General features: G+C 39.0%; 1 protein-coding gene across 1 annotated transcript in view; it reads left to right on the top strand.

Annotated features, from left to right (window-relative positions):
• The window catches only part of LOC126482223 (atrial natriuretic peptide receptor 1), a 1,286,869-nt gene that overhangs the window by 1,222,208 nt on the left and 48,512 nt on the right, over nucleotides 1-16,149 (top strand). Inside the window, exon 22 of the mRNA XM_050106202.1 lies at nucleotides 10,115-10,213. Within this exon, the coding sequence (XP_049962159.1) occupies nucleotides 10,115-10,213 (99 nt within the window). The remainder of the gene's footprint in view (nucleotides 1-10,114; nucleotides 10,214-16,149) is intronic.

The following is a 16,149-nucleotide window of genomic DNA, read 5'->3' as shown; positions in this document are numbered from 1 at the left end:
ACTGTATCTCCTTTCATGAAGTTATTTTGGTAACTTCAATTCAGTGGCACTTATTGGTAATGTTACTATAGCTATTGTGCTGTGAAGGTACTGATTGTGTCTTGCAACTGGTATACTTTATACAAGACCAGAATCTTTTTGGTTTTGTTGCCAAATTTCTAAAGAGTATTTTTTTTTTATGGAAACAAAAGCATCTTTCATTGAAGGCCATACTGATTTTCAAGAATCTGTAAATCACTGCCACTGTCAAGATTTTGGTTCTTTTAAAAGTGGCATGTATTTTTTCATTGCTTGTGCAACAATGGCCTGACTTTTTTGTGTACTATGGAGGATTTTTCTGCCTCCTATCAATTTTCTTAGTATAAAACCCTCAATTTTTGTAATCTATATTCTTCTTAATTTAAAACATATCTGGTTGATGCTTATATAGTTTAGAAGAAATGGGAACTGACTTAGGAAGATGATGTGCATTTTTACCTGCCTTTTTAAAAGGGTACATGTTCAATTTATTTTGGTGGATTTTTTAGTTATGGTAACAACTTTGTGGTCACTGATTCCTGTATCCATCACGATGCTCTCTATTTGCTGATGCTAAGAGGTCTAGTACGCTATCGCTACCTTTTATGATTTGTGTGGACTCATGACATAATTGCTCAAAACAATTTTCAGAGAAAGCATTTAGAACACTTTTGAAAGATGTTTTATGGTTACCACCAACTTGAAACATTTATTTTTGCCAACATATGAAGGGCAGGTGGAATTCACCACCCACTGTAACTGTATGAATAGCGTTCTTATTTGAAATAAGATTCAAAATTTCTTTGAGCCTTTTAGCAAGTATCATCTGAGTCAGAGGTCAGTAAAAGGAACCAAGTATCAATTTATTTCAGTTGTTGATCACAACCTCTATCAGTACTGATTCACAGAAACTACTTTACTTCAATTTCACAACAAGATGAACTACTTATAACAATAATAAATGAGCTACCACCAACTGAATTTAATCTGCTCTTGCTGAACACCACTTCTCTCCTGTACCATCAGATTGTTCTGCCACACATTGACCATAACTTTTTGTTTAGTGACAAGTAGCAAGGATTACAATATCTGTTCAAATTTACATCGAACTTGGCAGAATGAGCACACTTGGCAGAATGAGCACACTTATCAGTATGATGCTTTACCCCATCTGGCCTAAATGCAGTTGGGAAGAGTGTCATTAAGCAGTTATATCCTCTTCAGATGCAAGCTGGCCAACAACTGTTGTAATTGGTCCTTGATGTAATGGGTACTGGCACTGGAATGGAGTTGACATCTGAGTTAGACATGTGTGTGTTCTACCATGGACAGATCTGTGGATCATACCGGCCTCAGTATCATGAAGGCAGTTCAGAGAGATGAGCGATGTGTGAAAAAGCATTGTCCTGTTGAAAAGTGACACCACAATACTAGTGCAAGAGAGAAAAACACAATGATGCATGATATCTGTGATGTATGGTTATGCCGTCAGAATTCCTTCAATCACTGAAAGTCATGATCTTCAGTCATACCCAATGGGTCCCAAGGCAATGTTGCCAGAAGTAACACCACTATCTCTCTCCAGAACATTGGAACAATAGGACCTCTCCTGAGGTCACTGCAACACACACTGAGAGTGTTCATCCAGGGAAGTGCAGAACTGCAATTCACTGCTGAAATAAGCTTGACACCATTCACCAGCTGTACATGTTTCCTGCTCCTGCTTGTAGTGTTAATGGCACCCTATATATGAGGCAGTAAATCCCTAATCCAGTTGCTACTAGTTCCAGTCAATAGTGTGGCATAACACAAAATTTAGCAGGGAGTCCATTACATGTCCTCAGATGGCAAGTGCAGATGTGAAGGGGTTACACTGCATTTGGTGAACCTGGTGTTTCTTCCTTGTGCTGGTCAGATGTGGTCAACTGAAATCTTGATGATGACTATGCCCTCACTTTTCCACACAGTCCAACATAAGGCTACAGGCAATGCCTTTTCCCCACAAGACTGGATACTGCATGATTTGACAATCTGTTTAAACAAGAAACACCATGAGGCCCTTTTCACACTCCCTCAGGTGCTGATGACTTGCCTCACACAAGTGTACAGAATCTCCACATTTTTCACAGTGATCACTCAACATCTGATGCTTCTCATGCTGTTTATATATCCTGCCAGGTCTGGAAACAACAAAACCAGCAATAACATTATTTGCATTCCTTTCCATTGTCATGAATAACTGCAGTTCTAATCACTTACATGCCTGCTGGGTGTGTATGTGCAAGAAGTTTATTGACATCTGACCATGTCTTCTGCTGCTTCACTTTTTTTTGTCAGGCAGTGTGTTATGAAATGACTGATGCAAAAGCCATGGGTTCATGGTTGGTCACTGGCTGGTGCCAAGTTTTTCATGCAAATTTTTGAAGAACATGCCTTAAACTCAGCTCGTCTTTGCACATCCTGACTACTTACTATGTAAAGGACACCTTTTTGATTTGGACTTACCAGCAAGGAAATTTTGCAGCAGTTCTGAGCAGCATACAACCCAATATAAAGCATATTATGGAAATTGGGAAGAAAGGAAAGCTACTCTTCTTAGATGTTCTAGTTTAGTGGATGCTACTTGTTTGGCTTAGCTAATCAGTGTATCATAAACCAACACACACATGGATCCATATCTCAGGCACAGTTTCCACCATATTTCCCTAAAGAGAGCTCTGTTGAAGACTTTGAAACATAAAGCTAAAAAAATACTAGACAAGATCATTTTGGTGCCTAAATAAACATGACAGCTCTCTCTAGAGATTGCAAATCCAAATCCAGTCAATCAACACAAGATCATCACACAATGTTCCTCCCATTCTGTGGAGCAACCTCAAGTAAAATTAAAAGAATCTTAAACAGACATGGGGTTTTAGCATCCCCTCATTGCCTAAAACAGTCATAGAGATGCTGTACACTGTGAATGACAGTTATGACCATAGAGTTTTAGGTGTTTATAATATTCCAGGTGTCAGTAGTTTCATGGGACAACTCCAGGTGAATGTGGCATTAGTTACACGAGTGGGCCATTGGTACTGATGGACTGCCTAGGATTGTGTTCACTGTTATGGAAACAAGGCTTTTGTAGATATAGTATCTCTGGGGCCAACATACTCTCTGGTCACAGTGGGCACTATTAGATTATCTGTGGGATTTCATTACTTTGACAGTTAATTGCTTTTTTGATTAAGAGAATGGGAGACTTTTTTTTTCTTTTCTTTTTTTGAAAACTCAGATTTTTATAGATAATTAATATGACACATCCACAAAGCAAATATTATAAAATATGCTGGTGTGTTCCCATTGCAGATATCCAGGGCATAAACAACAGAACAATGTATGCACACGAGGCAAATGCAGAAGACAACAGAACTGTGAAATGAAGCCTATCACCATTTCCAGCCATAGTTCTCTCTCCGATGCACTATAGTTGTTCCATATTGCCACAAAGATGTTCCAGCTGCTTGCCCCGCCACCTACATTAGGATCACTTATCAAGGTTGACTACCTATGGAGATAAGGCCACTGCAAATAAAAATTCTCCATAATGACAGTTACCACAATGTCAGGATATCACACTGATGTCATCAACAATGTCTAGCCTGTCAAAGCACTATCCCTTTTGAGGTGTCATTTTGTGTTTATTGGGTGCTTATTGTCATCAGCTGAAGAAGGTAATGTTCCAAGATTGAAGAGCAGGTGTGCTAACTGTTGCAAATGGAAAACATATCCAGCAAACAAGGACCTGCATTGTGAGAATAACTAACAATGACAGAACATGGCTTTTTTTCAGAATGCAGCCATTATGTTATTCTTGGAACTTCCCACAAGCATTACAAGCAATCGTAGAGTTTGGAAGACTGGAGCTAGATGGGCAAAGCTACTCCAACAAGTCCTCATATGAACTATCTGGGTGATTATCTACTGTTGAAGACACACTGACCCCACTGTCATCAGTAACCTGAGTCCTACTCAACAGTTAAACTGTAAAGTTCTACTCTAGTGTGAAAAAGTATTTATCTCCACAAAAGAAATCTATGCATCAGCAAAGTGGACTAGGAGATCTCCGGGTCACTAACTGCTATGTACAGCTGCAACCTACCCTGAAGGTATGGACATTTGAAAAGCTGAATGAGCTCAAGAAACACAGCTCAGTGCCATCAGTGGAGAATTATGCTTTGCTACCATTACTGGCCACCCACTAGAGGAATCTATATCCAACTGCCAGTAGATCACAGCTTGAACAAGGAACAGTGTTGGTTAGTACTGGCCATCTTCACCCTGAGTGCAGACAACAGCGACCAGCTGACCCAATGTGAAATGCTGTATCATCATTGGAGATTATCACCCCCTTTCAACCTGTGGTCAAAGTGGATGAGCCAGCTGGTGTGGCCGAGCGGTTATAGGTGCTTCAGTCTGGAGCCATGCAACCGCTACGGTTGCAGGTTCAAATCCTGCCTCGGGCATGGATGTGTGTGATGTCCTTAGGTTAGTTAGGTTTAAGTAGTTCTAAGTTCTAGGCGACTGATGACCTCAGAAGTTTAAGTCCCATAGTGGTCAGAGCCATTTGAACCATTTTTGAACAGCAAAAGGATATCTCTCTGCGCTACAACTGGCCACCTCTTAAACAGCTCTCCTGCATGGGCATTAAAATCGCCAAAACTTATATATACCAACTGCCACAAACTGATGACACCTAGGACTACCTGAAGAGATTGACTTGCTACAAACACATCTAGGCTGATGAGGCTAACTGAGAAGAGACTCCTTTCATAATTTTTGATGGCTTCTATGAGTTAAAAATTATGCCATTACATTTTTGCATCGCTCCCACCACCCCTTTTGGAGGTGTTCATCTGAATCTGAAAAAGTACCTCTTTGTCAACCAGGAAATAAAAATACTGGACACCTAGGTAACAGAAGCGTAGTGTCCTGATTCAGAAAAATGTAAGAGCCATAAAAGGTTATGTAATTCCTCAGATGTGTAGAGTTTACTTGGAATGTGCTCCTACGACCGGACATTGCTGCAGGAGATGCAAGGCACAAGAAAGATCTTTCTGTATCCTTCAGAAGGTGTTGACATGATCTCAGGACCTGGTACTTTTTGATGAGAATGCTGAGATGAACCATACACTGATGCATCCACAATTTTTTATTTTGGATGACGTGACTAAATAACAATTTTTAGATATTAAATTTTCAGGAATATGAGTAATAATAGCACACAAAAATGGATGCAAACACAGGGATGCTGACTATCTTTTACCAAATTGGTTGGAGGAAAATTGCAGCACTAGAGTCGTGGCTGCTCTAGCAAACATTGCATCCAAGCTACGTGGGGATCTGGCATTACTGAAGACCACAATGACTTTTGAGGAGGAAGAAGCTATCACAGGAGATTTCACATTAATAAATTGAACATTGTATAAAAGAAAATTATGACCCAACTGGGTATAAATGGTTCTTCATCAACCTAGCTCATTTTCAGCCACTATATTTAAGTATTTTCATGATGTCCTGAAATTAGTCATCTGGGATGTGTAAAGAGCCTTGATAGAATGAAAACAGCTGCCTTAGGCCATGTCTCTACTATCTGTGACTGTATAGAATGCCAATGAGGGAAGCATATGACTTATTTGCACCCTGGACAATTAGTAGCACCAGTTCCTCCTGAAGTTTCTCCATTTCACTAGATTGTGGCTGATGTCTTAGGGAGCTTGAAGGATGGGGAAATGTGTGCAATCATCACTGATTGTTTCAGTCAAGATATGTGTTTCAAGTAATTTCGTGATGCAGTATTAACCACACAGTGTCAAATGCCTACCACCTACAGACAAATGGCATCATAAATGTTTTAATAAGATGGTAAATATGCTCTTGCTTTACACTGACACAGAAGAGAAAAATTTGAGATATGATATTCCCCTTCTTGATGTTCACATTCACTACACCAAAACATGCCACTACTTGTTTCATATAGTTTGTTTCTAATCCATGATCAAGAGCCTGAGGAAATAGTGGATATTATGTTTCAGTTTCAACCCTACAATGCTGAGATTAGATGTACTTCTCATTCCAATAGATCCAGAGTCCTCCATCAGGTACCTCATCCCAGTGAGTTTAAGGTCCACCAGAGTGTGGAACTCTACTATTTCTATTAGGTGGAGCTGCTACTTGTGCCATATCAATGGCCTTGTCTTGCCACAATGTGGCACCTCTCTTGCAACAGTGACTGCTCATGGCAGGACTATAAGTTCTGCTGCACCATGGCACAGCTTTCAGTGATGTATTTTCCTCATGCTCTTATTGCTATCCATAAAATACTGCTGTTCTTGTGCATCCACTTTGCTACTCTGTTTGGCTTACTCACTGATCTTGTTAGTTTCTCACGCCGCCTCCACTTGTACACACTTTTTTGTTGTCTTCATCCACAGTCAGAGATCTTTATGATAACAACTACAGGCTGGGGTCTCAGTCAGATTTCAGCCACAATAACTGTTGACAAGATAAAAGGTTAGCAGAATTCCATGGACACAAAGGTCCTGCAACTCTTGGAACTGCAGAAGTAGTTGCAACAACAGTTCTAATAGTAGTTTCTACAACAGCAAAACCACCAGCAGCAAAATGAGTTGTCCATCAAGAATTCACCTTTTGAAGCATCAACTACAGATTCGGGCTACCCACCTAATACACGCAGTAGTCACTTCCCAGGCAGAGAGCCACCCACCTGTGCTTCTGCCTTTTAACAATGCCAAAGAGGACTGAGACATATACTTACAGCAGCTGACATCTAATGTCATGGATGATGCTCCTCAACAGTTGCCCTTTCTTCCTAGGGCTTCCCCAGAAACTTGTATACAATTATCTTAGCAAATAAGTTGTCTCCCCTCTTCAATCCAGTCACACTAACATTAGAGGAATGTGCATGTTGCTTCCGAATTATTGTTCACAACAGTTCCATGTGGTTGCATCACAGCTAGAATTTAATCAATATCACAAGCAAACCGGTCAGCCATATCACTCCCAAGTAACCAGTCTCTAAGGATAGAGTCACCATGCCAATTTCACCCGCACAAACTCAGCATGCAAAACCTCATATGCAGACTCTTTGATTGGAGACTTGGAGGTGTGATTGACTCCAAACCTGGAACTATGCATGACAACCCTTAAGCTGGACAATTCTTGGATGATATTTTGAAAAATGCACAGTTTCAAAATCATACAGGAAGCGAATCAGTGCCTCATGGCTTGACCACAAGTAGCAGCAGTTCAGACGACACTTCAAATGGACTCCAGATAGATGTATTATTCTTAAACCACTTCCCAGATGGTGGCAACATGTTTTGTCACTTTCAGGTGTGTCAATGGCTTTTGAACAGTCCTTCACACTGCATTGACATGTCTAGTGGGGTCCAGACCGTTGCAAACAAAGGTGTCCATTCCCAGGTGGACATGGGAGCAACCGTTTCCTTGGTGAAGCTCCAAATGTATGACTGTCTACATGCTCCAGACTTGTTCCTGCCCTGCCATATGTTGAGAGAGTATGGTGACAGTTCTGTTCTCCTCCAGTGTCAATACAGCATCATCACTGCCTAGAGAAAGGTCAAATGGCTGATAACACTGTTTGCTGTCAGCAGTCACTTATCTGGAAACATTTCCATTCTGAATGCCTTCTCATTGTTTGGTTTCATTGTACCTGACAGGGTTCTGGCCTTCTCTATCAAGCAATTTTTGGAAGGTGTGGATTGAAAATAATCTGTGTCATTAATTCTAATGTGAATACGAAGTTATTGTGGCACTGTTCCATTCCAGGAACCCTATGACCTTTGTGCCCCCATGCATCTATTTTAGAAACTGCCCAGTGGTTTGCCACCAATTGCCGCACACGTCTCCTTGTGTCCAGACGCAGTGAGACATTTTTACCAGGCACTACCTATTCCAGTCTCCTTACAAATAACCATTATGCAAGAACTCTATTGCCCTCCAAGACACTGGAGTGACTGAACATGTTAAAACCAGCACTTGGGCCACACCCTTGGTAATGGTCAAAAACCCAATGGCTCCCTCCAGCTCCACGTAGACATTAAATCAATGATCAATGCCCATGCACAAGAGGAAGCCTACCCCATACCATGTCTGGAAAACCTGCTCACAAATCTTGTCAGAGGAGAATATTTTTCTAAAGCAGACCTTGCTGACATGCGTTTGCAGACCCCAACAGATGAGGAGTTGCAAAGCATCATATTTATCAACACTCCCTTCAGCTTATACAAATAAAAGTGCTTTCCTTTTGGAATCTCTTCCACTCCACCCATCTTCCAAAGATATCTGATGCAGTTAATCATGTCTATCCATGCTTGCACGAACTATATCGATGACTCAATTGTCATGAAGTACGTATCAGGATTGCCTGTGGAAACCTTAGCACCCTATTTACTATGTTACGTGACACGGGTAAAGTGCCACTTAGACAAATGTAACTTTTTCAGGAATAAGTGGAATAAGTACCAATGGCTTCGCCGCTGTGGTAACACCGGTTCCTGTCAGATCACCGAAGTTAAGTGCTGTCGGGCTGGGATAGAACTTGGATGGATGACACTCTAGTTTGCCGAGCACTGTTGGCAAGTGGGTTGCACTCAGCCCTTGTGGGGCAAACTGAGGAGCTACTTGATTGAGAAGTAGTGGCTCTAGTCTCGTAAATGACATACGGTTGGGAGAGCAGTGTGCTTACTGCATGCCCCTCCATATCTGCATCCAGCGACACCTGTAGACTGAGGACGACACGGCGGCTGGTCTGTTCGGACAGAGTTATTATAATGGTATTTTGGCCTGTATAAAAGCCTATATTGCTTGTCAAATATCACCTACAAAATTGAAGATAATACAGCAAGGAGAGAAAAAAAAGAGATGGTATCCACATCCGTAGCATGAAGCTGTGTGGTATTTCTGAAGAATAGATTGATGTAGAGGCTTCCAATATAAAAGAAATGAAGACCTGACCACCGGTCACAATGATTCAGTAGCAATTTAATTTGAATGCCACAATGACTATGAGTATGTGGCAAATGATCAGACCATGAGGATAATGCCAGCAGACCACTGAATAGATCCAGACAAAGGAAGACACAGTCCAGTCCAAATCTGTGGGTCACCATTCTGCTGATGCTGGTGATAGCTATTGGGCTAATTTGATTAAGACTAGTTGTGGCAGTAAAAATACATGATCTAGATTGTGATTTAATCATGAAATTATAAATCAAATTTAATTTTTTCCCTGATGACACAATACCACCTATATTACCTTCTGTATGACTAGAGCTCATTTCACTAATTCAGTCAAACAGTAAAATCTCAACGTCCACCACTAATTGGTTCAACTGCACAGTTGAGAAGGATAAGTACAATTACTCTTGGTCTCAATGTCTTTGATAACTGAGCCACTACTGTAAAAAATCGGCAGCAATCAGTTTTTATTCTTTTCACATCATAACTACAGGCTGATATTTCCTTAACTAAAGCTTTTCACTTAGTTTCAGTTTGCAATGTGTCTCCTGTTTTCTTCAGCAGATGTTCACAATGTCATTTTGACAAATTTTAAACATAAACACACTGCTTTTGTCTGCCCTCATCTACACAACGGGTGGATCCATCTTACCCTGGGGTCTGAAGCACCTGACCTTTCTTTTTAGCCTTCCCCAGTCCTTCAACTCCCACCCCACCCCCTCTTTTTTCTCTCTCAGGAAGTAACTATTAGTTCCGAAAGCTAGGATAGTGTATTTATTTTTCGATGTATCTATCAGCAGCACTAAAATTTCTCCTGAAGGTAAGTATTCACCAGCAGTCCTTTCTCATAATTTCACCCATTTATTTACCATGTTTACTGGTTGGCAAGCTGCAGGCAGATTAGTTGTGGATAGTTCTATCTGAACTGTAGGAACTTTATTACACCTATTTGTTTAAGATGTCTATATATGCTCAACTATAGTACTCATCTTTTTAGTCAAATTATACTGTGCTGTTTTCTGTACTAATAAACTTCTATATCATTTTAAAGGACCAGTGTGCGCAGGTGTAGTGGGTCAGAAAATGCCACATTACTGTCTCTTTGGTGACACAGTAAATACAGCCTCTAGGATGGAATCAGGTGGAGAACGTGAGTTTAATTTGTAGCTTTCTGAAATATTAGATCACACCTATATTAAAGTAAAAATGTTATATATAAGTAGTAAAATAGCCATCTAGGCACAAGAAGTGGAATGATAACATCTAAGACCTATTGTGAACTGTCCAATGCTATAATGCTACTATTAATGATGTACATATTTTGTCAACACTAGTTACAAACATTCTGTGAAAGACACAGACATTACAGGAGACTTTTGATGCACTGGATGTTAATAAGTGAAACTGAAAAGAAGTCATTTTCAGTTTTTCTGTGTGTATGATCCTTTTCTGTGAGATCAGTATTTTAATTTAAGAAAAGCGGTATATGATTTGTCTTAACAGTCCATAGTGCTAGACAGGTTTAGGATTTAGAGTATTTGCTGCCAAAAGTATTATACATGATGCATTTCTGTAAATATTAAAGGGAAAATAGATAATTACAAAACATAATGGGGTGTAGATTTTTCCAAACATCTGATAAATTTTGGAAATTCTGAAATGGTGCATGCCATTTTATATTTGTTTACGTAAATGTAGAAAATTGTAGGCATCTTTGTTGTAGTCCTTTAGATATCAACTGTATATCTAACACTCACATTTGCAAGCTACGTGTGCGGTAGCAACAAATTTCTATCCAATGAATGATAATATTAGTAATTGTTCATTCAAGGATCATTTTACAGTGACATAGGATTTTTCAGCTTAGTACAAGAAATTTTTCAACTTAATATAAGGAAAAATATGAACCATGTTTTATGACATATGAATATACACCTAAAACTGAGGGGAGGACTGATGATCAGCCATAGCCTTGCCAGAACTTGCCTAACACAATTTAATGGATCCTGAATTATGATCGCAGGACAAGGCATGAGACCCTCTTCGCAAACATGAGGCCAATATTTTAAAAAATGTCCTGTCTCATTTGATTATTTCTAACACAGTGCTCTTGCATTTGTATCTAGTAGGCACAAGTTGTTGTAGGCACACATTGCTGCACACACTTGCATGAAATTATAGGACCACAAACATGCTGCCATGCTTCTGTTAGATCCCCATGTCTATCTGTCTGAAAAACTGAGTCATCATCCTTTCATGTTGAGTGAGATGTATATCTAAAAAATAGGTGATTGATTAACTTGTATCACTCAGTAAGAGGTACATTCTTTTCCATCTCTGACCTAACACATAATGAAGATAAAGGTCTAAGCCCAGTTTTGTTAAAACTTTATGGCATCCATAACCAATTGATCAGTGAAAAAACACTGCCCTATACTGCATTATTTAGTAGGTTCAAAGAACAGAAAGAAAGACTTGTGATTGTTAATCAAGATGATCTTGAGGTTTTGGCCTCACCTGTAATTTAAGTCCTATATTCTGACATAACTGTCATAAAGGAGTGCGAATATAATATAAGTTAAATGTTTATTTGACGCTACAATAGTTAAGCCGTAGTCACAGTACATATAATTTTTCTTTGAAAGAAGGGGTTACATTACCGGTTTAAATGAACTATGTTGTCACTTTTAAATGTAAATCATCAGTTGGAGAATATATAATTGTGACCACAAATCTGACAACAATTACGAAAAATAATGAGACCAGAAGACAGAGGCAGTGGTGGCACAATAATAATTTCATGTCCTAATGTAGAACAGATAAACTATTCCAGGGCAAAAATTGCCAAAGATTCTTGCACTGTGTCCTGCTGTGACATAAGTATCGTATGGCTGATATAAATTCACAAGCTGTAATTGTATCAAGCACAGCAAGCTTCCATATGGAATGCAGCACATAATTTTACTATGTTCCAAAAAAAGAACCTCAAAACATGCTGTACTGTCATGTAGGACTGACACACGAATGACACACATAAACATTTATGTGATTTAAGTCACCAGTGTAACTGCCATTTTTGTAATTATCTCCATGCAAACCACATTAGTACCCAATGAATACCATGTTTATTGGGCTCTGAACTAAAGACAGAGGGAACAGAAACACAATGTGCTGCTTCATATCTTTGCTAATAGAGGAGATGCGTTTTGGAACCATCAATACTGGTGAAGACTCATTCTTGGATTGTTATGACCCTTTGATGAAAATAAGCCAGTCTAGAAATTACTGGTATCCAAAACAAACTGGTATCCAAAACAAAAAAAAATTGTAAGGTTATTAGAAGCCAGTTGCAAAGAAATTAGCACAATTTTTAATAATAATAATAATAACTAAAGAAAGAACTAAAAGAAAAGTATAGACAAAGACTAACAAAAATACTGAAAACAGAATTGACAGCAAGAAACAAGACAAAAGCTATAAATACTTATGCTATACCAATATTGACCTACTCATTTGGAGTAGTGAAATGGAATAACACAGACCTAGAAGCACTCAATACACTTACACGATCACAATGCCACAATTACAGAATACATTCAGCAACAGAAAACATCAACAGATACGAAGAAAGTAAATTGGAAAAAGAAAACACTACATGGTAAGCACCCGTATCATCTAACACAGCCACACATCGATCAAGACACATCCAACACACGGCTAAGAAAAGGAAATATATACAGTGAGACGAAAGGATTCATGATTGCAATGCAGGATCAAACAATAAACACCAGATATTACAGCAAGCATATTATTAAAGATCCCAGTACCACAACAGATAAATGCAGACTTTTGCAAACAACAAATAGAAACAGTAGATCTCATTACAAGCAGATGTACAATACTAGCAAATACAGAATACCCCAGAAGACATGACAATGTAGCAAAAATAATACATCAACAACTTGCCATACAACATAAACTAATAAAACAAGTTCCCACATGCAAGTATGCACCACAAAATGTACTGGAGAATGATGAATACAAATTATACTGGAACAGAACCATTATAACAGATAAAACACCACCACATAACAAACCAGGCATCATACTCACCAATAAAAAGAAGAAATTAACACAACTAATCGAAATATCCATACCCAATACAACAAATATACAGAAGAAAACAGGAGAAAAAATTGAAAAATACATCCAACTGGCTGAGGAAGTCAAGGACATGTGGCACAGGATAAAGTTGACATTATACCAATTATACTATCAACTACAGGAGTCGTACCACACAATATCCACCAGTACATCAACGCAATACAGTTACATCCAAACATATATATACAACTACAGAAATCTGTAATTATTGATACATGTTCAATTACCCTAAAGTTCCTAAATGCAATGTAACATACACCATACAGTTAAAAGGAAGTCACACTTGATCAAGGTCCGCATCACTTTCCATTTTTAACCAGACATAACGTCTGAGAAAGGAAAGAAATAATAATAATAATAATAATATGAAACTCTCTTATCATTAAATCTGCTTAGTTCTCTGTGAACGTTTTTTTATTACTTTTAAGAGTGTGAAGTATCTGGGCATTATTTGAGAATTGTGAAATAATTCTTAAGAAATGTGAAACAAAATTAGTTTTTATACAAGTTTGAAGACTGCCAGAAATGCTGCAAGAAGTGCACTGAAATAGAAGAATAACTCTGAAGTAGAATTGCAAAATAAGGTCCCAAAATTCCATCTGATTCTTCTTTAATCAGTCCTCTCAGGCAACTGGACATTGTCTCCTGCAGACTACAATATAGAAGAGCTGAGCACATTTCTGTTTGAAGAAGCATCACTAATCTTACTAAAGTTTGTTTTACTAAGAAATGTTACGGGGAAAACTGGAGCGGTACTGTCAAATTAATTCACTGACAACAGAAGACTGATACATAGGAGATTATACCACTTAATATTTCATTATGCAAGAATAATATTTACATTGATGTTCTGATTTTATAGCATACATATACGCATACATATCCAGCAATCATTGGTCTTGCATACCACACCCTGCTTCCATGAACTGCCTCCATTTCTTCCTGTTTTGTGCTCAGTTCCTCCAGGTGCCTTCAGTCAAATGGTTCAAATGGCTCTGAGCACTATGGGACTTAACATCTGTGGTCATCAGTCCCCTATAACTTAGAACTACGTAAACCTAACTAACCTAAGAACATCACATACATCCATGCCCGAGGCAGGATTCGAACCTGCGACCGTAGCAGTCACGCGGTTCTGGACTGAGCGCCTTAACCGCGAGACCACCGCGGCCGGCTGCCTTCAGTCCCAAGGGCTGCCATGTCCTTCACCAGGTCATCCATCCAGTGCTGCCTTTGTCGTCCTATGAGGCATCTGGTGTTTGGTGCCTTCTTCACCTGTCTTTCTTCTGGCATACAGGCTACATGGCCTGCCCAAATGATTCTTTTGCTCTTCAACTTCTGTAAGACTGTTGGTTGTTGCATCAAGAGATAGAGTTCCTTGTTGTTCCTCCTCCTCCATTCTCCTTTATATAAGATCCCAGTGTGAAGTGTGTGCACAAATAATGATGTATGGCACATTTTGTAGAATCAAGTGGAATAATGTTGTATACAGCAGTCTGCATCGCCTGCCGTTAATAGTTGAACCGTTTACCATCTGAGGGCAACACTAAACAGCAAGGATGTTGGAGTTTAACAAGGTGATGCAAAATGTGTCATACAGCAGGATTCATGCACTTATGTCATATCATCATTACTCTCCATCCAAATGTTAATAGTTTTTCCTTTTCTCATTTAGCCTTGCTCCACACTTCTGAATGGTATATGACTGCTGGATGAATGGTACATGACTGTTGGGAATACCACTGTTTTATAGATTCTCATATAGTATTCACTGATATTGATTTTGAGCTGAGTGTTTCCCTGAGGCAATATGTGAATTTCATTCCCACTGTTATTCTTTCCTTGACGTTCATTTCTACGTAAAGCAAGAGCGCAAGTATTTGAAAGGGTGAATTCTCTTGAATTTCATGCCATCAACCTCAAGAAATTCCTCCTGCACTTGTGTTCTCCCTAACTACATGAACCAAATTTGTTCTTGGTTCACCTTTAGCCAAACCTTCTGTGCATAATGGTCAATTATCTGACACATTTCTTTCAACTCATTTTATGATTCATTCAGCAGTACTATATCATCTGCATATGCAAAACAATTAAAATTACCACCCATGTGTACTTCAGCCCACTCCTGTTGCCTGCATTCCCTTACTACTTTCTCTCAGATGACATTGTACAGAACACGAGAGCATTTGCTTGTCTGAGACCTGTCTCACTCTTGAATGTTTCTGATGTGACCTCTTGGAAATGTTCTTCCACTCTTGACCTATCCATATATGTTTACACCATTCTTAGAGCTTCTCAGGGATTCTGAAGTCACACAGTACATTTCATTGGCTATTCCTGTGGATGCTGTTGTACCCATGAAAATCAACAAATGGGCAGTAGTGAAAATCAACAAATGGGCAGTAGATATCTGTAGCACATTCACTGTATTTTTAAGACAATTTTCTTAAGAGTGAGAATGTGATATGTTAATATTTGGTTGTAATCCAGCTTTGTATTCATGTATGTTGTTCTCTATGAATAGCTCTAATTTTCTGAATATGAAGACAAGTAGTACCTTGTAAGTTACATCCAGCAAGCTGATACCTCTATAGTTACCACATTCTGTTTTGCTTCCCTTATTGTATGTTGAATATATTATACAGAATTTCCATTCTTTTGGCAATGTCTCATTCTTCTGAAACAGCAGCTAGGTCAGTTTATATATCTTTTGCTGCAAGTTCTCACCTCCCTCTATGATTAATTCTCCTGTTACTCCTCCCCTGAGGCTTTGTTGTTTCTGAGTCTTTTGACTGCAATATTCACATCTTCTTCAGTCACTTCCATTTTTTTACCATCTTTCCTTTCCTCCATGGTGTCTGCATGTAGCCTCTCACCTGGTTCTAGATGATTAATGACTTCTGTGAAGTATTCTTTCCATCT

This window comes from Schistocerca serialis, chromosome 5 (assembly GCF_023864345.2).
Source record: "Schistocerca serialis cubense isolate TAMUIC-IGC-003099 chromosome 5, iqSchSeri2.2, whole genome shotgun sequence".
Classification (NCBI taxonomy): Eukaryota; Metazoa; Arthropoda; class Insecta; order Orthoptera; family Acrididae; genus Schistocerca; species Schistocerca serialis.
The sequence above is the reverse complement of the archived record's forward strand: the minus strand, read 5'-3'. Positions and strand labels throughout refer to the sequence as shown.